Source organism: Cervus canadensis, chromosome 27 (assembly GCF_019320065.1).
Source record: "Cervus canadensis isolate Bull #8, Minnesota chromosome 27, ASM1932006v1, whole genome shotgun sequence".
In the NCBI taxonomy this organism is placed as follows: Eukaryota; Metazoa; Chordata; class Mammalia; order Artiodactyla; family Cervidae; genus Cervus; species Cervus canadensis.
In genome coordinates, this window is record NC_057412.1 from 48985703 (window position 1) to 49012449 (window position 26747).

At 39.6% G+C, this 26747-nt stretch overlaps 1 protein-coding gene across 3 annotated transcripts in view; it reads right to left on the reverse strand.

The window, feature by feature from the left end:
• The window catches only part of MORC1 (MORC family CW-type zinc finger 1), a 150849-nt gene that overhangs the window by 68811 nt on the left and 55291 nt on the right, over positions 1 to 26747 (reverse strand). For all 3 annotated transcript variants that reach the window (XM_043448908.1, XM_043448907.1, XM_043448906.1), the window contains exons 12-14: positions 24952 to 25016; positions 21525 to 21668; positions 19162 to 19316 (exon numbers count right to left, since the gene is read on the reverse strand). In XM_043448908.1, the coding sequence (XP_043304843.1) occupies positions 19162 to 19316; positions 21525 to 21668; positions 24952 to 25016 (364 nt within the window). The remainder of the gene's footprint in view (positions 1 to 19161; positions 19317 to 21524; positions 21669 to 24951; positions 25017 to 26747) is intronic.

Consider the following 26747-nt stretch of genomic DNA (forward strand, 5'->3'; position numbering starts at 1 on the left):
TTTTGAAAAAGAATACATATTTAACATTCTGTCCAATATGGTAATCAACTGGCCACATGTAGCTACTGAGTGCTTGAAACGAGGAAGACACAGAACATTTCATCAAAGTATAAGGTTAAAAAAGTAGGTTCTAAAATATATACCTTGGAAATAAAATATATAAAATAGGGCCAGCTTTATATCCACCTTAATATATGACCAAGTAATCCAAGCAAAACACCAATAAACACCTCTACACTTTCCTATACCTGTTAAGATTTAGGTTCAGAATGTCATATGCCTTTAAGACCAGCAGGGAAGGGACTCAGTCTTGAAAAGGTGCTTTGCAGTTGGATGGGTGGACAACTGCCCCACAAATTCCCTGGTCTCCTACCTTGCCTCTTCACAAAATCTCTACTAGTTCTTGCTTAAATTTCCCTTTGAATTCTGCTCCCTGGCTTTTCTCAACTCGGACTTTCAGTTTTCTGCTTGTTGCTCAGTACGTGGTTTTGGGCCAGCCCAGACTTCACTCTCTCATGCACACCAGAGCCGGACACACTCTCTGGTGTCTGGAAAGGGCTCCTGAGACCCTGTCCTCTGACTTCCACAAGAACTACTCAACTCTTGCTCTGTGAAGGCAGCAGGAGCTGGAGATTAAAGTCTGGTGACTTTGCGTGCTGTCTCTACCACACACTATTGTGTAACTGTGGGAAGCCAGCAAAGTTTCTTACCCATAAAATGAGTGTCCACTTTAACATGCCTTACATGGCTATCACTAAGAATAAATATGAAGGTGCATTAGAAACTATAGTGCTGTGCAGAAACTTAAGCTGCTGCTGTATCGTATTTGTTCTCTTTAAATGTTACTTCCCCAAGAACGCCTCACCTTCTCAAAAAAGGGACTGTGTTTATTAGGTACTGTACCCTGGACCTAAGAAATCTGCAAAAAGTTTTGCTGCCATTCTTAGCAAAATAGCTCCTTAATGTGTTCTTTGGGATAAAATCAAAGTGAAATAATGTCTCTCCCTGAAAATACCAACTCATCACAGCTAACACAACCCAGAAAACGTATAAAACAAGTGTCAACTGTGAAGCCCAATATAAACATCTTAAGAGCAGGAAAACTACTAGGATGTTAGAAATGCAAGCACATGCCTCTCAAGGATGGGTGACACCTGCTCTGTGATCATATCACTCTTACAATGCTCACACATTATATTTCAGTTCACTTCATGCCTATTTTCTCTCTAAAAAGTGAAATTCTTAAAGATAATGGCTGTGTCTAGGATCTCGTTTTCACTAGCTGACACTCAGAGCTTAACGTTTACTTATAAAACTGAATAATTCTCAAGAATTACTGGCTGTCAATGGCATGAGAACACTCAGTAGCCCAACATCTAATGACCAGGACTGACAGAGGATTCGCCATTTGAAGTCAGTATTAGGACAAAAGAAACAACCAGCTATATTCAATCTGGGAATCAGAAATGGTTTTCCCTAATTGCCAAGGCAATCTTGACTTTTTTTCCCATCAGACAGGAGCTATGCCAATATGCACAGTTTCTAATGTGTTAATAAAACAAATTTCCATTGAATGAACCCTGAAGACTATGTAGAGGCTTCAGCAAGTGGGTAAGTTGGCTAAAGAAATGGCCATGGGAGGAAACATACCACAAAATGTTTTTCACATGTTACTCAGTCTACAGAGATTTATACAACTGTCCTGAGGGGGAAAAAAAAATTTCTCCCATACAAAAAAATAACCCCAAAAGGCTATCAGTGGATTTTCAGCAGAAACCTTATAGATGAGGAGAGAGTGGTATGATACAATCAAAGCGCCAGAAGGAGAAATAAAAACCTGCCAACCAAGGATACATTACCAATACTGAAGCTGTTCTTCAGAAATGAGGTAGAGATAAAGAATTTCCAAAACAAACAAAATTGAGGGAATTCACTACTAGTTCTGCCTTACAAGAAACGCTATAGGAAATGCTTCAAGCTGAAAAGAAAGGAAACTAGTAACTTAAAAATGTGAAAATACAAAACTCACTGGTAAGGGTAAGTATACAGTCAAATTCACAATATTCTAATTCTGTAATGACGATATGTAAGTCACTTAACTCTAATATTAACATGAAGGTTAAAAGACAAGGTTTAAAAAACAACCATAGCTACAATAATTTCTTAATGAACACAATATTAAAATATGTAAGTTGTGAAATCAGTCAGTTATTCAGTCACTCAGTTGTGTCCAACTCTTTGCAACACCATGGACTGTAGCATGCCAGGCTTCCCTGTCCATCACCAACTCCTGGAGTTTACTCAAACTCATGTCTGTTGAGTCAGTGATGCCATCCAACCATCTCATCCTCTGTCATCCCCTTCTCCTACTGCCTTCAATATTTCCCAGGATCAGGGTCTTTTTCCAAGGAGTCAGTTCTTTGCATCAGGTGGGCAAAGTATTGGAGTTTCAGCTTCAGTATCAGTTCTGCCAATGAATATTCAGGACTGATTTCCTTTAGGATGGACTGGTTGGAACTCCTCACAGTCCAAGGGACTCTCAAGAGTCTTCTCTTTTCACCACAGTTCGAAAGCATCAATTCTTCGGTGCTTAGCTTTCTTTATAGTCCAACTCTCACATCCATACATGACTACTGGAAAAACCACAGCTTTGACAAAATGGACCTTTGTTGGCAAAGTAAAAACATAAAATGTCTGTAGGGGGAGGGAGTAAGAAAGTTTTTCTATGTGACTGAAGTTAAGTAGTTGTAAACTTAAAATAGACTGTTATAACGATAACACGCTTTATACTTATAGTTTCATAACCACAGAGCAGGAATCTATAGCAGATGTACAAAAGAGAAAGAGAAAGGAGTCAAAGCATAGTACTACAGGAAATGATCATATAACAAAGGAAGAGACCAAGAGAGAAAGAAAGAAACAAATTACAAAAAAAGACAGAAAACAACTGATCAGATGGCAATAGTAAGTCCTTATCTATCAATAATTATTTTAAATATAAATGGATTACATTCTCTAATCAAGAGACGTAAAGTGACTGAACAGATAAAAACCAAGACCCAAGCATACGCTGTCTATAAAAGACTCACCTCAGTTTTAAGGATATACATAGGATCAAAGTGAAAGGATGGAAAAAAACATACCATGCAAATGAAAATCAACAGAGTGGGTAGCTATATCCAAAACATACTTTAAGTAAGTTGGAGGAGAAAAGATTATTATTTAATGATAAAGAAGCTGATTCACCAAGAGGCTATTAACATCATGTAAACACATACACTCAACATCAGAGCACCTAAATATACTAAGCGAATATTAACAGACCTAAAGGTAGAAATAGAGAGCAATGCAATAATAGTAGGGGACTGCAATACCCTTCTTTTAACAATGGATAGACCATCCAGAGAGAAAATTGTAAGGAAAAATGGACATTAAATACATTAAATATAAAATGGACCCAACATTAGAAAATACAATATTTCATCCAAAAGCAATAAAATTCACATTCTTCTTAAATGCACATGGAATATTTTCTAGGACAGAACATATATTAGGTCACAAAACAAGTCTTAACAAATTTACAAGGAGTGAATTGTATCAAGTATCTTTTCTGACCATAACGGTATAAAACTAAAATCAACAACATGAAGAAAGCTGGAAAATTCACAAATATGTGGAAATTAAACATCAGACTACCGAAAAACCAATTACTCAAAGAGGAAATCAAAAGGGCAATTTTAAATATACTGAGGTAAAATTAAGGAAACAATCCCATTTACTACTGCATTAAAAAGAAAGAAATGCATAGGAATAAATCTACCAAAGAGGCAAAAGACCTATACCCTGAAAACTATAAGACAGTGATGAAAGAAACCAAAGACGACACAAACAAATGGAAAGATATCCTGTGTTCTTGGACTGGAAGAATCAGCATTGTTAAAATAACCATACTACCCAAGGTGATCTGTAGATTCAATGCAATCCCTATCAAATTACCAATGGTATTTTTCACGGGACTAGAAACAAGTAATTTTAAAATATTTATGGAAATACAAAAGAGGCTGGATATCCAAAAGAATCTTGAGAAAAAGAAGGAACAGAGCTGGAGGAATAAGACTCTCTGACTTCAGACTATACTGCAACGCTACAGTCATCAAAACAGTATGGTATTGGCCCCCAAATAGAAATACAGATCAATGGAACAGGACAGAAAGCCCAGGAATAAATCCACGCATAGTGATAAACACTTGCACTAAGAAATAAACAAGAATGATATAACAAATAACATTAAATTAAACACCTCAATGAACTAGAAAAAGAACTAAGTCCCAAGTTAGCAGAAGGAAAGAAATGGCAAAGACCAGAGAAGAAATAAATGAAATAGAGAACACAAAAAACAACAGAAAAGATTAATCAAACTAAGAGCCTCTTTTTAGAAAAGATAAACAAAATTGTAAAACCCTTAATAAGACCTGGTTTCCCTGGTGGCTCAGCTGGTAAAGAATCTGCCTGCAATGCAGGAGACCTGGGTTTGATCCCTGGGTCAGGAAGAGCCCCTGGAGAAGGAAATGGCAACCCACTCCAGTATTCTTGCCTAGACAATCCCATGTACAGAGGAGCCTGGCAGGCTACAACCCATGGGGTCACAAAGAATTCGACATGACTGAGAGATTAGCACTTACTTAGACTAGATAAGAATAACAGTGAAGACTCAAATAAATAAGATCAGAAATGAAAAACAAGACATTACTGTGGATACCAGAGAAATACAAAGGATCTTAGGACACTACAATGAAAAATTATATTCCAACAAATTATATAACATAGAAGAAATGGGTAAATTCCTAGGAACATACAACCTACCAAGACTGAATCATGACGAAACAGAAAATATGAACAGACCAAGAGTGAGTAAAGATATTGACTCAGTCATTAAAAATCTCCCAACAAAGAAAAACCCAGGATGAGATGGCATCAGTGGTGAGTTTTACCAAACATAATAATAATAATAAAAATAATAATGCCTATCAATCTCTTCCAAAAAACTATTCCAAAAGAATTTTTCTTCTCTAAAGAAAGAAAATTTCCAAACTCTTTTTATGAGGTCTGCTTTGATTCCAAAACCAGATAAGGAAAGAAAAATACAGGCTAGAATCACCGGTGAACATAGATGCTAAAATCCTCAATAAATAGAGAAGGGAATGGCAACCCACTCCATTATTCCTGCCTGGAGAATCTCATGGACAAAGGAGCCTGGCTGGCTACAGTCCATGCGGTCACAGAGTCGGACACAGCTGAGTGACAAACACATATACATACAGTCTTTTTAACAAATGGTGGGAAAATTGGATGTACAAACAAAAGAATGAAGCTGGACTCTATTTCACACCACTCATAAACATTAACCCAAAATGAATTAATGATTTAAAGGTAAGATCTGAAACCATAAAATTCCTAGAAGAAAATATACAAAAAGCTCCTTAACATTGGTCTGGGCAATGAATTTTGTTGTTGTCATTGTTTCTGATATAACATTAAAAGCATAGTGGAACAACAACAACAACAAAAAAAAACAAGTGGGAGTATATCAAACTACAAAGCTTTTGTATAGCAAAGGAAACACTCCAAAAAAAGAAAAAGCAACATACAGAAAGGGAGAAAATATCTGCAAATAATTTATATGATAAGGTATTAATGTCTAAAATATATAAATAACAAAAAATTGAATACCAAAAAAAAAAAAAAAAAAAAACCACCACAAAACCCTCTTATTGATAAACAGCCTGAAGACCCGAACAGACAGTTTTCCCAAAAAGACACACAAATGGCCAACAGGTACATGAAAAGGTGCTCAACATCACTAATAATTGGGGAAAAAGCAAATTGAAATCACAGTAACTTAAGACTTCACACCTATCTGGATGGCTATTGTCAGGAAGAGAAGTGATAGTGTTGTTGAGGATGTGGAGGATGTACACTGTTGGTGGGAATGTAAACTTGTACAACCATTATGGAAAACAGTGTGGAGTTTCCTCAAAAATTAAAAATGTAGCTATTACGTGATCCAGAAACCCACTTCTGGGTATGTCTGAAGAAAATGAAATCAGTAATGTTGAAGAGCTATCTGCACTCCCATCTTAACTGCAACATCAGTCAGTATAGGCAAGACATGGAAATACGGAAGCAATCTAAGTGTCCAACCATGGATGAAAGGTTGAAGAAAGTGTGTGTGTATGTGTGGGTATGAGAGAGGGCGGGGACAGAGTAAAATACTATTTAGCCATGAAAGAGTTGAGGATTCTCCATTTGTTATAAGAATGAAACTGTAGGGCATTATACTAAGTGAAATAAGCCAGACAGAGAAACATATAATATGATTTACAGGTGGAATCCAATAATACTAATAACAAAGTTGAATTCATAAAAACAGAAAGTAGAATCATGGTTGCTGGCAACTGTGGGCCAGAGATAATGGGAAGATGTCGGTCAAAGGGTGCAAGCTTTCAGTTATAAGCTCAATAAGTGCTGAGGATCTAATGCACAGCATGCTGACTATAGGAAATAATACTGTACTGTATACTTGAATGTGCTAAGAAATCTGAAGCATTCTCACACCTACATAAGCAACATGGTAACTGGGTCAGGTGATAAGATGTTTTAATTAACTTGACTGTGGTAAATATTTCACAATGTATATGTATAGTCAATCATCATGTTGTTCACTTTAAGCATGTATAATTTCTTGTCAATTATACCCCAAGAAACCTGGAAAAAAATTATTGTCTATCTTAGCCTGGCAAGAAAGAGTAAAATGATTAATAAAATTCATTAAATTAGGTAGGCCTTAACACGTGAAAAAGTATTAGCTGTTAGGTCACGTCCAACCCTTTGTGACCTGTAGCCTGTAGCCCACCAGACTCCTCTGTCCATGGGATTCTCCAGGGAAGAATGCTGGAACGGGTTGCCATTCCCTTCTCCACAGGGTCTTCCAAGCCAGGGATTGAAGCTGGGTCTCCTGCATTGCAGGCAGATTCTTTACCATCTGAGCCACCAGGGAAGCTCAAAAGATTTTAATAAGCCATATTTTGTTAATGTGTATTAAAGAAGGTTTTAAAATTTCTCTTTGATCCAGAAGTCAATTAAGAATGAAAAATTGTGTCTCAAATATTTCCCCCCACCTATGGAGAATGTTATTTCCCTTGTGGTTCAGGTGGTAAAGAATCTGCCTGCAATGTAAGAGACCTAAGTTGATCCCTGGGTCAGGAAGATCCCCTGGAGAAGAGAATGGCAACCCACTCCAGTATTTATGCCTGGAGAATCCCATGGACAGAGGAACCTGCCGAGGTTCAGTCCATGGGGTCACAAAGAGTCGGATAGGACTGAGTGACTAACACTCATGGAGAATGCTATGTAGATAACCCAAAACTATTAATTTCATAATTATATTAACATCCTCAAGGTATTCTGACTTTAAAATCCATTTTACTTTTGTGAACAGGAAATAGAGGAGTACATATTTTGAGACTTTTGTTTGAATAATCAACAAGCTTGTTAAACTAATGGAATAATCAGGGTTTAATGCACATAGAGAATTAAAGTGCTAATTTCTAGAATAAGTATCTGAGACAAGCTGTGAAAATCTAATTTACTGCTAGCTAGGTATGGAGTACTGTATTCAGAAGATTCCTGAAGTTTAAATTAATCTGATTAATTTTTTGGGAAAAAATAATGGAACTACTGCAATAACTTACTAAAAAATTGTCAAAACCCAGTAACTAAAAGAGCAGTTCACATAGATTTTGACTCTTAAAAGGGGAAGAAATCTAACAGCCTCTTAGAGGTCCATTTCATGTGTATTATAAAAATGTACAATGACATTCAAGGAATCAATTGACCAAGTGTAAAAGTAATAAAATTCAGTAATAAACTACCAAAGCAAAGTTTGATATTTCCAATCAAATAATAAAACCTAAAACAGTTTATGAAAACAAAGCACCAAGAAAATTTGAAGATGGCAATGGTATTTAAACAAGGTCCTTGCCTTCAGGTAGTTCTGCATCTAAATAGATATTTATGTTCTACTTTTAAAGATCTCATGATCTGAGCCACAGTCAGGTCCTGGTCTAGTCAAGGCTATGGTTTTTCCAGTGGTCATGTATGGATGTGAGAGCTGGACTATAAAGAAAGCTGAGCACCGAAGAATTGATGCTTTTGAACTGTGGTGTTGGAGAAGACTCTTGAGAGTCCCTTGGGCTGCAAGGAGATCCAACCAGTCAATCCTAAAGGGAATCAGTCCTGGGTGTCCATTGGAAGGGCTGATGCTGAAGCTGAAACTCCATTACTTTGGCCACCTGATGCGAAGAACTGACTCATTAGAAAAGACCCTGATGCTGGGAAAGATTGAAGGCAGAAGGAGAAGGGGACGACAGAGGATGAAATGGTTGGATGGCATCACCGACTCAATGGACATGAGCTTGGGTGGACTCCGGGAGTTGGTGATGGACAGGGAGGCCTGGTGTGCTGTGGTTCATGGGGTTGCAAAGAGTTGGACACGACTGAGCAACTGAACTGAACAGGTCCCGGTCTTCTTTTTGCTGTCTGTATAGAGCTTCTCCATCTTTGGCTGCAAAGAATATAATCAATGTGATTTCAGTGTTGGCCATCTGGTGATGTCCATGTGTGGAGTCATCTCTTGTGTTGTTGGAAGAGGGCATTTCCTGTGACCAGTGCATTCTCTTGGCAAAACTCTATTAGCTTTTGCCCTGCTTCATTCTGTACTCCAAGGCCCAATTCGCCTGTTACTCCAGGTATCTCTTGACTCCTACTTTTGCATTCCAGTCCCCTATAATGAAAACGACATCTTTTTTGGGTGTTAGTTCTAGAATGTCTTGTAGGTCTTAACAGAACCGTTCAGCTTCTTTAGCATTACTGGTCAGGGCATAGACTTGGATTACTGTGATACTGAATGGTTTGCCTTGGAAACCAACAGAGATCATTCTGTCATTTTATTGATTGCATCCAAGTACTGCATTTTGGACTCCTCTGTTGACTATGATGGCTATTCCATTTCTTCTAATGGATTCTTGCCCACAGTAGTAGATACAACAGTCATGTGAGTTAAATTCACCCATTCCAGTCCATTTTAGTTCACTGACTCCTAAAATGTCAATGTTCACTCTTGCCATCTCCTGTTTGACCACTTCCAATTTGCTTTGATTCATGGACCTAACAATCCAGATTTCTATGCAATATTGACTTTACTTGCAAAACCAGTTACATCCACAACTGGGTATTGTTTTTGCTTTGGCTACATCTCTTCATTCTTTCTGGAGTTACTTCTCCACTCTTCTCCAGTAGCATATTGGGCACCTACTGACCTGGGGAGTGACGCTGAAGCTGAAACTCCAATACTTTGGCCACCTGATGCAAAGAACTGAGTCACTGGAAAAGATCGTGCTGCTGATTGAAGGTGAGAGGAGAAGGGGATGACAGAGGATGAGATGGTTGGATGGCATCACCAACTCAAGGGATGTGAGTTTGGGTAAGCTCTGGGAGTCCGTAATGGACAGGGAAGCCTGGGATACTGCAGTTCACTGGGTCGCAAGAGCCAGACACGACTGAGTGACTGAACTGAACTGAACTTTAAAGATCTCAAATAGAAATTGCACATCCATTCTTGGAGGACTGTAGATCACACTTTCTCCTCTGGTGATATTGTCCTGTTTGTCCTTATCTTTGCAATTCTTAGCCAAGCCAGATATGAGACCCTGCTAAGCTGATCCCTTGTGTGATCATGTATCATTTATGGTCTCGATAGCATCTCTGGGTTAGGGATAGGAAACTGGTTTCAAGCGACATGCCAACTCCGATCAGCTGGTAGTGATGCCTATCCACTCTCGACGCCAACTACCACTTATCAGGAAGAACTGCCATGATGGCTTAGAGAGTGCGCGTGCATGTGAGATGAACGAGGCCCTTTAGGATCACTTCCCAAAGGACTAGATTTGAACTGAAGGATAACAAGGCGAGATGTCTTCAGCAGCGGTGGAGGTGTTTGCAGCGCCCTTCTTTCCCTTGGCTCCTGGATGTGGCTGAGGTGGCTGGGTCCATCGCCCAGTAGAGTACAGTCAATGGTATGAGTAGGTGGCAGCTGCTCCACAGCAAAACTCCAGGAATCTGCAGAGTTGGTCCAGCTCTGCAGTAACATCATGAGTTCCCCTGACAATGAAGCATCACTTTCTTTCATTCCATATCAGCTGCTTCCCACGAGGATCTCCTTAAGCTGAAAAAAAATGATTTTAAAACCACCACCATCCCGACTTGAGAAAATACACGATGACAAAATAAATAAATAAAGCATGAATTCAATCATACTTTCATGTGATTTTATGTCTTACTACTTACAACTATATCTCTATATTTGAAAAAAATGTAGCACATATATGTATAAGACATAATGCCGTCTTAGACAATCATCAGTAGCCAGGGATTCAAGGAGTCCAAGCCACACTCTAAGGTCCCCTAGGCTTCGTGACTCCTCCCAGTTCAGAACCACACCATCTGTGCAGGAAGATGGAGGGAAGCCTATGATGACATTTTCAAAAACAAACTGAAGGAAAGTTAGGTTTCTACTGAGTTCTTCCTTACAAAGAAACAATTTCACTTTCCCTTTTTTGGTTATATTTAGTACTGTACATGGCTTTTCTATATATGCACCAATTTTTTCCTATTTTTTCTAAAGAATGGAAATAAAAATTAGACATAATAATATAAATATATTCATAAAACATTCTGTGTTACCACGGGCAATAGCCTAGTCAGCTACCTAAGTCTCCCCAACACCTAGGTTAGCATAATTTTTCTTTCTACCAGGATTCTCTTTACCTTCAGTTCAGTTCAGTCGCTCAGTCGTGTCTGACTCCTTGTGACCCCATGAATCGCAGCACGCCAGGCCTCCCTGTCCATCACCAACTCCCGGAGTTTATTCAAACTCATGTCCATTGAGTCGGTGATGCCATCCAGCCATCTCATCCTCTGTCGTCCCCTTCTCCTCCTGCCTTCGATCCCTCCCAGCATCAGGGTCTTTTCCAATGAGTCAGCTCTTCGCATGAGGTGGCCAAAGTATTGGAGTTGCAGCTTCAGCATCAGTCCTTCCAATGAACACCCAGGACTGATCTCCTTTAGGATGGACTGGTTGGATCTCCTTGCTGTCCAAGGGACTCCCAAGAGTCTTCTCCAACACCACAGTTCAAAAGCATCAATTCTTTAGTGCTCAGCTTTCTTTACAGTCCAACTCTCACATCCATACATGACCACTGGAAAAATCATAGCCTTGACCAGATGGACCTTTGTTGACAAAGTAATGTCTGTGCTTTTTAATAAGCTGTTTAGGTTGGTCATAACTTTCCTTCCAAGGCATAAGCGTCTTTTAATTTCATGGCTGTAATTACCATCTGCAGTGATTTTAGAGCCCCCCAAAATAAAGTCACCCACTGTTTCCCCATCTATTTGCCATGAAGTGATGGGACCAGATGCCATGATCTTAGTTTTCTTAGACATACACAAAGCACCGTGACTTAATGGTCTCAAAAGTCTAAAGATTCTTTGTTGTTGTTGTTAACACAACTTATGTTTAATTGTTTAATTCTGATTTCACTGTCTTAAATTCAGTCATTAGATACAACTTATTCTTTTTTCTAAAGTGCACACATAGAGACTAATGAAGAGTGTTAAGGCCTTGCTTCTTGTATGGCAGGGAAAAATCGAACTGTAAGACTCAAAGTGTATTTAATTCTAGACAAAAGAAGGGCTGGCTTTTTCATATTTTATTTGCAATACAGGTGAGATCTTCTGAGATATTTTAGCAAGAAATTTCCTTGTAGATGTTAAAAATATCATTATCATGATAATAACAGAAGTGCAGTCAGAAAGAAAAGGAAGCGTTAAGTGCTATCAATGGTGATAATTTCAATTATCAGGTGAAAGCAGTGTAAATGGGTAAGATCTAAGAATGTGATATATTTTAAAAAACAGAAGTCAATCTATTGAACTCCTGAACCATCCTGCTATTTTCTGGGAACTGGCACAAAGTAACAATTTTAAAGAGAATATATATTTATGCAATAAAAATCAAGCAAAAATGTCTATAATATTTTTTGATATTGTATCTCCAATTCCTCTCACAGAAAGCGTTTAGCCAGTGCAATTCTTTTAGTGGCATAGAGTTCTGTTGTTGCTGCTGTCAATAGTAAGGTCCCAACAAACATGGGTAATCGAACGGTTGATAAAAGAAGTTCTTCTTTATAGAAGAATTAGTTAATAAGCAATGAAAATATGATTGAATTAGAATGCAAGATTTTGGGACTCTTAAGGGATAGGAGTTTTGATCACTAATTGTTAATATTATTAAAAGAGAGACAATCGAACAATTTATGGCTCCTGATAGAACACTCTACAACCTATGAAGCATCTTGATAAAACAGCAACAAAAGAACACACCTGAATTTGGTCAAGCTGCTAGATTCTACCAATCTACAGAGAAATAAAATAAACAGAATGGAAGAAATCTGTTAAACTACACCCAGTAATGCAGCCAGAAAACTTTAAACTGTGAAAACTGTAAGACAACCAATTCTTCCTACAAATAAATTGCCCAAAAAAAAAAAAGAGAGCGCAAGAGGGAGCAATAAAGAGAAATATGAGGATAGGGTAGAGGGGCTATGAAATATAACAGAAAATTCAAAATGTAAACAAGAGATAGGATACTTTTATGATATTAAGAAAGTATTGATAATTTTTAGATGTGATATTTGTATTGCGGTCATGTTTTTAAACAGAGTTCTTTCTTTAAGAATATATGCTAAAATATATACAGATATAAAGTGTCTGGAATTTCCTTCACATTCCAATTGTGGGGGCGTAGGTGGGAGTATGGATAAAAACCAGTTTGTTTAGGAGTTGATAATTGTTAGGGTTGGATGATGGGTTTATGATTTCACAATATTGTCTCTAAATCTGTCTAATTTTGCAATTTACCATATATATTAGTTTACTAGGGCTGTTATAACAAAACCTCGCATACTGGGTGGCTTAAACAACACAAATTTATCTCCTCGCAGCTCTGGAGCCTGGAAGTCCAAGATCAAGGTGTCGGCAGGTTTGATTTCTCCTGAGGCCTCTCTACCTGGCTTGCACACGGCCACCTTCTCCCTGTGTCCTCCGCGGTCTGTTCTCTGGGCACACCCATCCCTGGTGTATCTTTGTGAGTCCACATTTCCTCGTCTTATAAGGACACCAGTCACATTAGATTCGGGCTCACCGTAATGGCCTCATTTAAACATAATCACCTCTTTAAAGATCCTGTCTCCAAACATAATCACATTCTGGGGAATCTGGGAATTAAGACTAAAACATATGAATTCAGAGGAGACACAGTTCAGCCCCTAAGACCAGAATGAAAATGTTTTTAAATAAAAGATAAAATATTCTTAAAATACAATACACAAAATTCATAACTTCAAAAACTGAATTTTAAAAAAATATGACTTGCTGGGGCTTCCCTGGTGGTGCAGTGGTAAAGAATCGGCCTGCCGAGGCAAGAGACACAGGTTGGATCCCTGGTCTGGGAAGATCTCACATGCCACGGAGCAACTAGGCCCATACCCCCCAACCACTGAGCCTGTGCTGGAGAGCCCGGGGGCCAAAACCAGCGAGCCCGCGAGCCCCAGCTCTGCAACAGGAGAAGCCATCGCAATGAGAGCCTGCATGCTGCAACCAGAGAGGAGGCCTGCTCTCCGCAACTAGAGAGAAGTCTGCACAGGAGTAAAGACCCGGAATAGCCGTAAATAAATAAATCTAAATATATATATATATGTGACTTGCTTCTCGGCCGACATCTTTAAATAAACTTGTCTCCCAGTCTCAGCTTTTAGTACTCGGCCTCCTCACCCAGTGTGGGTTCCTAGCAGAATGCTGCGTTTCACTCTTCTTAAAGTACCTTCCTGTGATCTCAGAGACTTAAATATATCGTAAGAGAAACAACATTTTGCTGTAGGTAGCTCACTCTATCGAGCTACTGGACAGTTACGGGTTGAATGTCTGTGCACCTCCTAAATTTCTATTTGACACCTGATTTCTAACGTGATGGTATTCAGAGGTAGGGCCTTTGGGAGGCAATGAGATCATGAGGGAAACCCAGTGTGAATTGCATCAGGGCCCTTATAAGAAGAGGCCAGAGGGCTTACTCACACTGTTTCCACTATAGGAGGATACAACACGATAACAGCAGTTTGCAAACCAGAAGAAGGGCTCTCACCAGAACCCAACCATGCCAGTACCCTGATCTTGGACTTCCAAGCTCCAGATCTATGAAAAATAAATTTATGGTGTTCATAAACTGGTCAGTTTATGGTATCTAGCTATAGCAGCCCAAGCTAAGGCATAAAGAATTATCTGTTTTTAAAAGGATTATTCATTTAACAAATATCATTCCTTACTTTCAAAATTACAAAGACTGAGAAATTGAGAATGTGGCTACCTGTCCTCCCTCACCCAGTGGCCCATTTCTACCTCACAGGAGGTCATCAGTAGAAGGCCAAGTACTTGCTTTCTGTATCCTGTGCAACAGGATTTAAATTAAATTCATACAGAAAATACTGGCCAAACCTAACATACCAGGAAAACCAGCACATTAGAGTAAAAGTCAATATCAGATTCCAAAAAAGCTCCCACTTTTTTCATATGAAAAACTGAGGTCTAATAAAGTGATAACACTTAATAGGAACAAATGTAAGACTCTACTCTAGTATCCAAAAACACTTATTGGAAAAACATAAAAGAGATATGACTTCACACATGTTAAACATTTTATGAAGGATTTTAATTGCTAGTAAAGACACTGAGGGTCAATAATGTGCTTACTGAAACGAACAGGTTAGGCAACAGCAACAGAATTACAACTTAAAGAAATGATTATCCATTTTACACAAGATTTCACCTGAAATTTCTGTTTCTAGGTGATATACTTTATAAAGGATAATGTTAAAATGGTGAATATAAAAAAAATGGTGAATATATTTAATGCCTTGTCAAAGAAAGAGTAACCACAGAACTTGGAAGTATTGGGGTAAAACAAGACTGAAAAGACAGACAAAGGACTTCAAACACCTGAAGGGCTGCCATCTGAAAAGGCTGTAGGCCTATCTTTCCTGCCCCAAGGGGGAAGAAGGACATTAGCCTTGCAAACTCCTTCCCACCCTTCAGGAAGTATCTCTTCCTCAGGGAGGCCTTCCCTCGCTTCTACACCGCGAGCTCCTGATTGTGGGCTCCTACACACTCATTCTTCTCTCCTGAGCACCAATCCCACTTCTAACTGTCACACTGTGTTAGCCCTACTAAACTGTAAATTCCCAGAGAGGGTGGACCACGTCTGATTTATCAGTCCTGTAACATTCTGCGCCTGGCACCAGTGAATGAATAAAAGAACATGTGAGAAATAGGTTTGACATTAATATAAAAATGTATTCTCTAATACAGTTGTGCAAAGATTCATGGCTGCCTCAAGAAGTAGCAATTTTTCTTTCACGAGAAAAATTTTACCCTGTTTAGGCATAAAACGGCTTCCACTTGTCTGGGACTTCCCAAGTGGCTCAGTGGTAACGAACCTGTCTGCCAACGCAGGAGATGTGCGTCCGATCCCTGGGTCAGGAAGAGCCCGTGCAGGAGGAGATGGCAACCCACTTCAGCATTCTTGCCTGGGAAATCCCACGGACAGAGGGGCCTGGCGGGTGATAGACAGTTCGGGCGCTGCAGAGAGGCGGACGTGACTGACATGACCCAGCACACACACACACGGAGCCTGGGGCAGGGGTGGGTGAGGTGAAGGGGATTCACGGGGCTGGGAGACTGGATTAAACAACGTTTAACCTTACTGCCAGCCTGGGCCCTGTGATTTGAGCTCTGCTGGTAAAGGTTGTGTTTACTACACCATAAATTTCATTTTAGCTGATCAACTACATTCTGATCTGTTTTGAAAAATTTTAGTGATACATTTCTATGTAATTACTTCTGTTCAAATTCAAATTTCATTTGCTATTTCTCCCTATCTTTTCCTTCTCCTTCTCTCTCCATTCCAAAAAGCTGATGATTAATATTTCCATTTTACTGTAAGGATGCCTAAAGTTTCAGAAAACACAATAGCAGACAGTGATGTCAGGACAGACACAGAAATAAGAAAAAGACTTCTGAGATTCTTAGCATCAGCTGTGCCAAAAGTAAATGCAGATCTGACTAATGACACAAAATCATTACCTCGCCATTTCCTTTTATGCTGATTGGATTTTTAAATACAAGGGCCCAATTTTCCATAGAAACAGATCAGATTTACAGCAAATACAAAAATTGCATCTTTTATTTATAAGGTAAAAAATATACCCAAATACTTTTCATTAAAATCGTGTGTCTGTAATATTGACTTTCAGAGGATTAGTCAAGCATTACATAACTTTGCTTCTTCCTGTGGGAATTAATAAGCAGAGACCTTGAAGGTCAATCTCCTCAACACAGTTCCTGAGACTACCAATTCTGACCTTGATTATTTGATTCAGTTTGATACTGAAGTCTGGGGATGAAGTTGTGAGATATATGAGGAAATACACGTGCTCACTCTCCTTTTTCCACTCTCTGCTTTCTTTCCAGAGGAACATCTTTTGTGAGAGCAACCTCTAGCCCTAACTCCATTCATGGACAATTATGGAAGTAGGACATCAATATGTTTTTAACCATTAGTGCTTAACATACAAATATAACTTACTTATTTTGAATCATACTACATCTTCTGTTGAGAAGACTTTGAAAAGGTTAGGTAGATAAAGCAGGGATAGGAAGTTACAGAGAGGGGAGAAACCTGGCCAGTCACACTCTGTGGGGTTGATGATACCATGTTGGGAGGGCACCCACACTCCAGACAAATGAACTTCCAGAGAGGGCCCCCACAATCAGGGCTGCGTGTGACTGTCGTGAGCAAATCTGGGCTGGACTGAAATCATTCCTATAATCTTTAAACTGAATGCCTAATTCCTTCTGAGGACTTAATTCTTTATTCTAAGGATAAGCTGAAGCTTAAATACTTTGGCCACCTGATGCAAAGAGCCGACTCACTGGAAAAGACCCTGATGATGGGAAAGATTGAGGGCAGGAGGAGAAGCGGGCGACAGAGGATGAGATGGCTGGATGGCATCACCGACTCAATGGACATGAGTATGAGCAAACCCTGGAAGTTAGTGAAGAACAGGGAACTCTGGTGTGCTGCAGTTCACAGGGCCGTAGAGTCAGACACAACTTAGCGACGGAACAAAGATAAGGATAAGCAAGACAAAGAAGGGATTATAGAGAAAATATGAGGATGGAGGAAGTTACATAATTTTGAAACACTTAACGTTTTCTTTTCGGACCATGTTACGCTAGCATTTAAAGACCAGTGAGTAGATCACTGATTTATACAACCTCACTCCATATCTTCCAATCTTTTATACAGCTTCAAGCACACCCTGCCAAATAACGTAGTTTTTCCTACGTTCAGTATAACTTCAAACGTGTCTCTGAGAAAAAAGAATACATGTAAAAAAGTATGCCTTTGCTAAGCCTAAGTAACATGCACGTACTCTTCAGAGAAGTGTTTCTCAAACTTTATTGTGTGTTCACATCCCCGGAAGACTTTGCTAACATGCAGATTTTAATCCAGTAGTGTTGGGTGGGGCCTTAGATTCTGCATGGACACCAAGCTCTCAGGTGATGCCGATGCTGCTAGTCCACAGACCATACTCTGAGGCTTTAGACTATGACAGGAAAATCCAGCCCTGGCAGGAAATTAACACCCTCAATGTCATTCCCACCTTCATATTTTTTCCCCTGAGTTCTTTCACTCTTTCCTGTTTGACCGGTATAAGACAATTTCAGGACCGAGCAGAGTGCACAAAAGAGAAAAAATATTCTAAAATTACAACTTCAAGTGAAACAATAATAAGATTTTAAGTTGTCTCAAAGGTAGAACATAATTTTTGATATGCATGAATTATACATACTTCGTGCAATTCACTGAACAAATACACAGTAGCCTATGTCTCTCCATAAATGAAGCAGTATGTCTGCAAAATTTAAAGGGAGCTTGATTAACGCACAGCACACCACTTCATGTGGCTTCCCTCATAGCTCAGCCGGTAAAGAATCTGCCTGCAATGCAGGAGACCTGGGTTTGATTCCTGAGTTGGGAAGATTCTCTGGAGAAGGAAATGGCAACCCACTCCAGAATTCTTGCCTGGAGAATTCGAGGGACAGAGGAGCCCGGCAAGCTACAGTCCATGGACTTGCAAGAGTCAGACACGACTTAGCGACTGAATCACTCATCATCATCATACCACTTCATTATCAGGCGTCTCTGGATAGTGAGGTTATCTGAATAAATCAGATTTTCTAGATAAGTTCAGTTTATCTTTTTACATTTCCAAGTGTATGTAGTGATTTTTCTTCTAAATCTTTCTATAATTAACATATTCAAGACTTGTCAGATATACAAAACAAGGCTTAACATATCTGCAATTATTCAGGGTCAACAATGATTACTCTACAGAAAGGCTGAGGGCAAGAGGAGAAGTGGGATGAGATGGTTGGATGGCATTACCGACTCAATGGATATGAGTTTGAGCAAACTCCAGGAGACAGTGAAGGACAGGGAAGCCTTGTAGTTCATGGAGATGCAAAGAGTTGGCCACAACCCAGCTACTGAATAACAACAGGAGCTGCTTAGGTCTGTGTGGGACTCTGCACGCCCGTACAGTAGAGTCCTAGAGTGTCCTTTGGGTGGTTCTCAGCTTATTTCCAGCAAACTTCTGCCCCCTTCCTACATGATCAGCTGCCACTGCATACTGCTCTCTGATCGCCCTCCTCTTGTAATTTGTAATCTGCTGCTTTATTTTTCACCTAACATTCTAGAGAAGATTCTGAGACTAACTTCTTTCCTATTTCCCCTTTGTTTTATTAATTCAGGTGCTCTCTTTCAGGCTTTTGGGTTACTGTTTATCTGAATCAGTACAATCATTCCAGCTTACAGACATCATCAATTTAACCCCCATTAAGCATCTCTTATCATGGCTACTGAATACTCACTGATCCCGGTGTCCTTACAGTACTGGATCAAGTATTGTCCCATAACTTTTAGAAGATGATTATACTCATGGACATTGAGAAATTCCTGCTTATTATGGGATGGTTCCATGATCTCCAAGGGTATATTAACAATTCCAACCACACCTGCACCAAGTCTGGAAGAATAAATACATATATAAATTATGTGAAATTGAGCTAAGAAAACAGAAAAGGCTAGTATTCATCTTTCAAAATCAATTAAAAAAATAAACTCAGTCATTCGGTCCAAAGCATGTCAAAGTTAACAAGTTATAACCGTACTTTTTAATGTAAGTGTATGGTCATTCCAGTTTCGTTTGGTCCCATAATACAAAATCTCTTAATATGTCATTACTGAATTAATATGACTCCTTTTCTAAACCTACAATCTGACAGGGGAAGTCAGGGTGAGTAGGAAAATGAGGCCTTGAAGCAGTAAACACCCCTAACAATCCCTTGCAGAGATAAACTGACACAGTCCTCTTAACAATACAGGCCAGACAGTCGCTTTTTTCCATCCTTGTTTCACCCGTCAGGTTGGATTTCTCCTCATCATTGCAGAGGTCCATGGGTGCTCAGTGAAATCTATTAAGGGGATGTATAAGCTGTACTATCTGAGAAAGGAATAGCCTGATGGATAAACTCGATTTATTTTTCACATTTCAGCAGCTTATGATGCATGTGGCTGGGCTCTTCTACTGAGTGCTGTAACCTGTGTGGGGAAAAGGCATCCAGAAATCGGGCTCTTCAGGGGCTCCCACGGCCTGCTGCCTGCAACTGGCCTACAAGCCATGCCTTCCCAAATTGGGGCTTTCCGTCATGTTTTCCATCACTTTCCCTTTCCACTCTGCCCTTCCTTCAACTAGTCACTCTGGAAGCCTAAATTTGGGCATCCTTTCTTCCAGGAGACCTAACTTAACTTTCCCAGGTTTGGTTCACTGCCCCTCCTAAGAGGCTCTTTTTGCACCTGGTCCTTGCCTATAACAGATATTTGTTTGTTCATTTATCAATCCATTCATGCTCAGCACCTGGCCCCATTCCAGAAACCAGGAATACATTACGAATAAAGAAGATAAGGTCCCTGTTTATGAGGCTTCTCTTCTATCAAAGGCTGAAAGCCATTATGGGTGACAAGATAATTTCAGATGGTGTAAGCGGTGTAAGCAAAATACAGCAGGTGCCATAATATGTGAAGAGAGATAAGGTGGAAGGAGAGATGTCAGAGGCTAATTTTAATTAGACCAAGAAGACCTTCCTGTGGAGCAGACTTCAGAGCTGATGCCTGAGCGACATGCTAGGACCGTCAGTAAGAAGATCTGAGGACAGAAGTTCAATGCAGAGGGAACAGCAAATGTCAAGGCCTAAAGGCAGAAACGAGTTTAGGGTGTCTGAGAACGAAGATGCCTGCCGGTGTGCAAGGAATGCTGTCAGAGGGTGGGTATTGGAGCGGGTGTCCCAGAGCCAGGCAGAAGCCAGATTACTGGCAGAATATGAAAACCAGTGCTATTCTATTTAAAGCAAGAGAGGAAACTAGTTTGTATTTTAAAAGATCATTCTCACTGTTTCCACACAATATAAAAAATACGTATTAATACACTTGTCCTTCTCACTGGACTATAGGTTCCTTAGCAAAAGGCAGGAGGTCTTCACCATTCTGTCTGCAGAGTTCAGTACAGGGCCTGGCACACGGTCCTGTAATGCCAGCGCTTGCTGAATAAACGAATGAGTGAATCACGATCTCCTTGAGAGTGAGGGGACAAGATGAAGAAATGCTCCCCTGAGCCATCCCACTGCTCATGGTTATCCTGTCTGATTCTGTAATTTTCTACAGTCTCTCTTCAGGGCTCTGCGTAATTCACGACAGCAGCTTGTGGAGCTTCAGACCGACCACGGGGAAAGCACCAGAATGTATTCCTCTGGATCCAGGCAGGCTGGCGAGTGCTAAGAATATACGCTCACGCAGGTAACTGGCAGGAACTCATGCGTGCTGGGGCTACACAAAATGTTGGAAGGGTTGTGTTATGAGACTATGGATTTTTCTTTTCTACAATTTCTTTACTCTGCTTGCATTATTTTTTAATTGGAGAAATGTCAGCAACTTCACCCGAGTAGATGGCACAGAAATGGTAAAATTTCCAAAAGTGTGCTTTTTCCTTAGAGCAGGCATGCGATCCTACTGATATTATAAATTAGGCAGATGAATGCCTGCACAGTGATGGGAAGGGTGGATGGGGGACACGACACCTGCTCCCATTATGATTAATTACTCATCTAACTCCACAGACAGGATCCTACCACATCTTCCCTCATCCTGCCTGTGCCTCTGAAAACAAAAACATACTTACAAGGATTTCAGTTTCAACTGTGGGCCCACTTTCTCGTGCATTTTGATCAAGCGGTTATTACTGTAAATGAACATCCCAGCTTGGCTTCGGTTTTCTATGTTCACACCAAAGAACAGGGTGAGTGTCCTTGCTTTTCTTAATTCCCTAGCATCACATTTAGGAAGTTAAAAAAATCATTAAATAAAAATAGACATTTTACAAACTAATAATAAATAACTCAGAAGATAAATATCAAAGGAACTCTCTCTCTCTATATATATATATATGTATATAATATCCAGGTATTTTGCAAAACCTAGTTGGCACATTCAGTATCTCTCTATAGCCAAGTATTTTGCATAAACATGATCGACAATAACCATACCATTCAAACATAAGCATTCCTTGATTCACAAATGAGTTTGCCAATTTAAATTTATAAGAACTAGAAAGTGCAGCAGAACTGTGAAACATTAACTGGTCTAATATGTACATTGCAGCATTTTTGAAAAAACAATGGTCTGACTATCTGAAAATGTAGGTATTTATAACACTGAATGTGATTTGTAACTTTCAGCATGTTCTCAAACCTCCCAATATTCTACACAGATTCAGTTCAGTTCAGTTCAGTCGCTCAGTCGTGTCCGACTCTTTGTGACCCCATGAATCGCAGCACGCCAGGCCTCCCTGTCCATCACCAACTCCTGGAGTTTACTCAAACTCATGTCCATCGAGTTGGTGATGCCATCCAACCATCTCATCCTCTGTTGTCCCCTTCTCCCCCTGCCTTCAATCTTTCCCAGCATCAGGGTCTTTTCCAATGAGTCAGCTCTTCACATCAGGTGGCCTAAGTACTGGAGTTTCAGCTTCAGCATCAGTCCTTCCAATGAACACCCAGGACTGATCTCCTTTAGGATGGACTGGTTGGATCTCCTTGCAGTCCAAGGGACTCTCAAGAGTCTCCTCCAACACCACAGTTCAAAAGCATCAATTTTTCGGCGGTCAGCTTTCTTCACAGTCCAACTCTCACTTTCATACATGACTACTGGAAAAACCACAGCCTTGACTAGACGGACCTTTGTTGGCAAAGTAATGTCTCTGCTTTTTAATATGCTGTCTAGGTTGGTCATAACTTTGCTTCCAAGGAGTAAGCGTCTTTTAATTTCACGGCTGCAATCACCATCTGCAGTGATTTTGAAGCCCCCAAAAAATAAAGTCAGCCACTGTTTGCCATGAAGTGATAGGACCGGATGCCATGATCATAGTTTTCTGAATGTTGAGCTTTAAGCCAACTTTTCCACTCTCCTCTTTCACTTTCACAAGAGGCTCTTTAGTTCTTCACTTTCTGCCATAAGGGTGGTGTCATCTGCATATCTGAGGTTATTGATATTTCTCCCAGCAATCTTGATTCTAGCTTGTTCTTCCTCCAGCCCAGCGTTTCTCATGATGTACTCTGCATATAAGTTAAAGAAGCAGGGTGACAATATACAGCCTTGATGTATTCCTTTTCCTATTTGGAACCAGTCTGTTGGTCCATGTCCAATTCTAACTGTTGCTTCCTGACCTACACAGATTGGAATGTGCCAAAAGATATTCTTCAGTTTTCTTTTTTCAAATTCAAAAGTAAATCAAAGTTAATGAAGCAAGTTTACAAGGAAAATAGCTTCTGTTTTTCTGACTCTGTCTGTTGTACTATGTTTTATGTGACATTTGCATTAAAAGTATAAAAGCAGAAATTAAGAGACAGCAGAATACGCAAGACACAGTCATAGGAGCAGGAGGCTGAAAAGTACTTTCATGTAAGAACCAGAAAGAGGGGCGTGACTTCAAGTACAAGCTCATCTTTGAAATAATCATATGACTATGGATGAGCCACTTCAACACTTCGTCTCTTCTGAAAAATGGGAATTATATCCGTCTAGCCACTTGGGATGCCATGAGGATTAAAAGAGATGATATTCAGCATGAATGTGGAAGACTTTCGGTGCCTGGCAAATGTCACTCTCCTTTTCCACCAAGAATGGTATCATATGTAGTTCTTTCCCTCCACTCATCCTGTAGCTTTCCTCATTCCACAGAAACAGCTTCTTTCTTTTCAAGTTCATGATCATGGGCTATTAAAACTAATATAATATACTTGCTGGACTGATTAACTGTATCTATCATTAAAGGACAATAATAAAGCCATCCTTCTATATGGATGTAATGACAGAGTACATTAGACTCTCTGAGGGAGCTACTGACATGAATTAATATATTATGTATTTTTAAATGCACAAACATGTAGGGTTAAATATATATGAATCAAACTTTTTCTCAAAAATGTCTACTCTATAATTAGATTTCTGCTGTTTAACCAAAAAGAATACTGATTTTGTAAGGAACCTCAAAACAGAATATTAGAGGATATGACATAATCACTCTGCAATATGTCATACTGATTGATTGTCTTCAAATTAAGAAAAAAAAGCATTGTGCCATAAAAACAAGTTCACCGCAACTAGCATTATTATAAAATATAGGTTGCTCACCTTTTATGTCTATCATTGTGATAACAAAAACGTCATCAACCAGCTCTTTATTTCTGAAGACTTTAAAGTGGCCCTTGCTTTTCAGTAAAGAATCCTATGGCAGTTATTCATTATTTATTTTGATACATGCATAATTAACAGTTCAAATTTAAGTTGTGAGGAAAGTTATGGTTATATAGTGGGTTTCCTTGGTGGTCAGACAGTGAAGAATCTGCCTGCAATGCAGGAGACCTGGGTTCAATCCCTGGGTTAGGAAGATCCCGTGGAGGAGGGAATGGAAACCCACTCCAGTACTCTTGCCTAGATAATTCCATGGACAGAGGAGCCTGGTGGGCTACAGTCCACGGGGCTGCAAAGAGTCGGACACGACTGAGCAACTCACACACACACGGTTACATAGTATGTCACAGTTCACACATACCAAAAAATGCTGAAAACCAGTAACACTTCCCTAAAAATTTGTTTCTAAAAGTTACCACAGTTTTCAAAATCTGGCTTAACTTGCACAATAGCTATTATCTTCAGTTTAATTTGTTTAATACCTGAGCTGGACAGCAAGTCAACCTTATCAATGTAAACAATGGTTTTATAATACAGGCTCACTATTTTTACTTGTATATAAATTGACACTTTTACCTGAAAAATCATCCATCTTAAATTGAAAGCAGTACTGGAAGATGGAAGAAACTGGGACTGACCATTCAGATTTCAAATAGCAAAGGACACAGACAAGGGAAGTTACCAGGTGACCCCTTGAGAAGCTCACTTCTTCATCATAAAATGATGAATATCATAAAATGTCACAGGCTAAGGAAGAGAAACTGTCATAATAACCACCAAATCTGTCTACAGTGAAATCAGAGTTTGCTTTAACATAGTGCAGAGGGTTCCAACAAACAGAAGATCTCCTGTCTTACCTCTGCTTCTCTTGAAGAATCTTTCGCTTTGCTTTAACATCTTCCAGAGCTTTCTGTAATACATCCTAGAAAAGTACATTTGGTTAGGAGAGAACATAATGCCATTAAATTAATGAGAGCTGAGTTGGTATTTATTATCCTATTATCCAGAGGTTTCACAAGGGTAACAGTGATAGGTCACACTGCCTAATGCAATTCTACCACAGCAAATACTCAATAGTTGATAGATATGAAGTTCCAATAACTAAGAAGACAAACCAAATCCAAGCCTGCAGTTCTCTTTTTGAGGATATTCCAATGTCCTCTCTGTCTTTAGAGAAAGAGCCACTGCTCCCATTAAAGGCACAGTGGCTTTCACACAAACAACAAGAAAGCTTGGGAAAGTCATTCTGTAGACCTGGCCTTTGTGCGAATGGACAATGCTTCATTCATCATGTGATCCATCACTAAGGCCTTTTTCAGGAAAAAAAGAAATTGTGACTACAAAATTTTATCAAAGGCCAAAAAAGAAAATGTCTCCTCTATCTCAAGTTCCGTACGGTCCTCACTAATACTCCCCGAACTCTCCCCTTACAGGGTATCCCACCCCTGGATCTTCTCCCTTTCAGAGTGCCTCAGTAACACTGCCCGCCTGTCTTTCTTTTCTTCTACCTTGATATATCAGCTCATTCACAACTCTATCTCTAGTAGCTTCCCTCCAGTCAGGCAGAAAAGAAATAATGCATCGTCACTATTTCACAAATAAGAACAAACTTTTAACGTGCTCCATCCACCTGATGTGAAAGCTGGGCATCTCATTTGATGGGCAGACCACGGAGTGAACCTATTTTCACTGACTTGTAAAAGAAAATGGTCAATGCTTGGTAAGTATTTCACTTCAAATTCAACCACTCAACTGCCTAGAGGAATTTAAGAGGTCAAAAGCTGAGGTCATTCTGCTTAGCTCTCTCCTCTGAGTTGAAGTCCGGGCACATCAGAGCAACAGAGTAAGTTGCTCAAGGACGTCCCCGCCCTTCCTGCCAATGGACTTCGAGCACAAGCAGGGAGGCGGGGAGCGGTAACGGGCTCAGGCAGGAAGAAGGGGGGTCCTGACCCGTTAGGAAGCGTCTGTTTCTCTCCTCTTGCAGATACATAAAGCAAAGGAAATTGATTTTTTTTTTTAGAGACAAAATAAAGCTTAAACTTCTCTTTAAAAAATCTGTAACAATAAGATGGGTCTATATTTACCTTAAAAAAAGTGAAAAGAAAAAGGTAAAAGAGTCTTGGGAAAACCACGGAGCGCTTTGGGGAATTACCACGCGCTCCTCTCTGATGTCATCCCATATTCATGACAGTTAGATATGAGAGCTCCTCCTCACACACAGCCTTGGTCCTTGAAAGTTTAAGAGCAAATTACAGAAAGAATTCCTACACTGAGACTGCAGTAGAGGAAGAAGGAAGGGTGAAGTGAAGCATTTTTTCCTCCAAATAACTCCTTACCCCATGCAGGCAAAGAAATACGCCCAGTGACAAAGATGCACTACAGTAGAAAGTCTGGTACCGTATTTTTGGTAAAAGTTAGCAAACTTAACATGTCCTGCAGCAACATTCTTTTTCTCTTAGTTGCTATGTATTGTAATTAATAATAATAGTTCTTTATAACCTATCTTACTCATGGGCATATTGCAAGGATTACAGAGAATGTTTATGAACTGTGTGGAATAACTCATAAGAAAAGAGCTTTGCAAGCTGGAAGCACTGTTATTAATATTCATAATTATAGTATATAACTCCTGGCAATAGAAAGAAGGATTGCT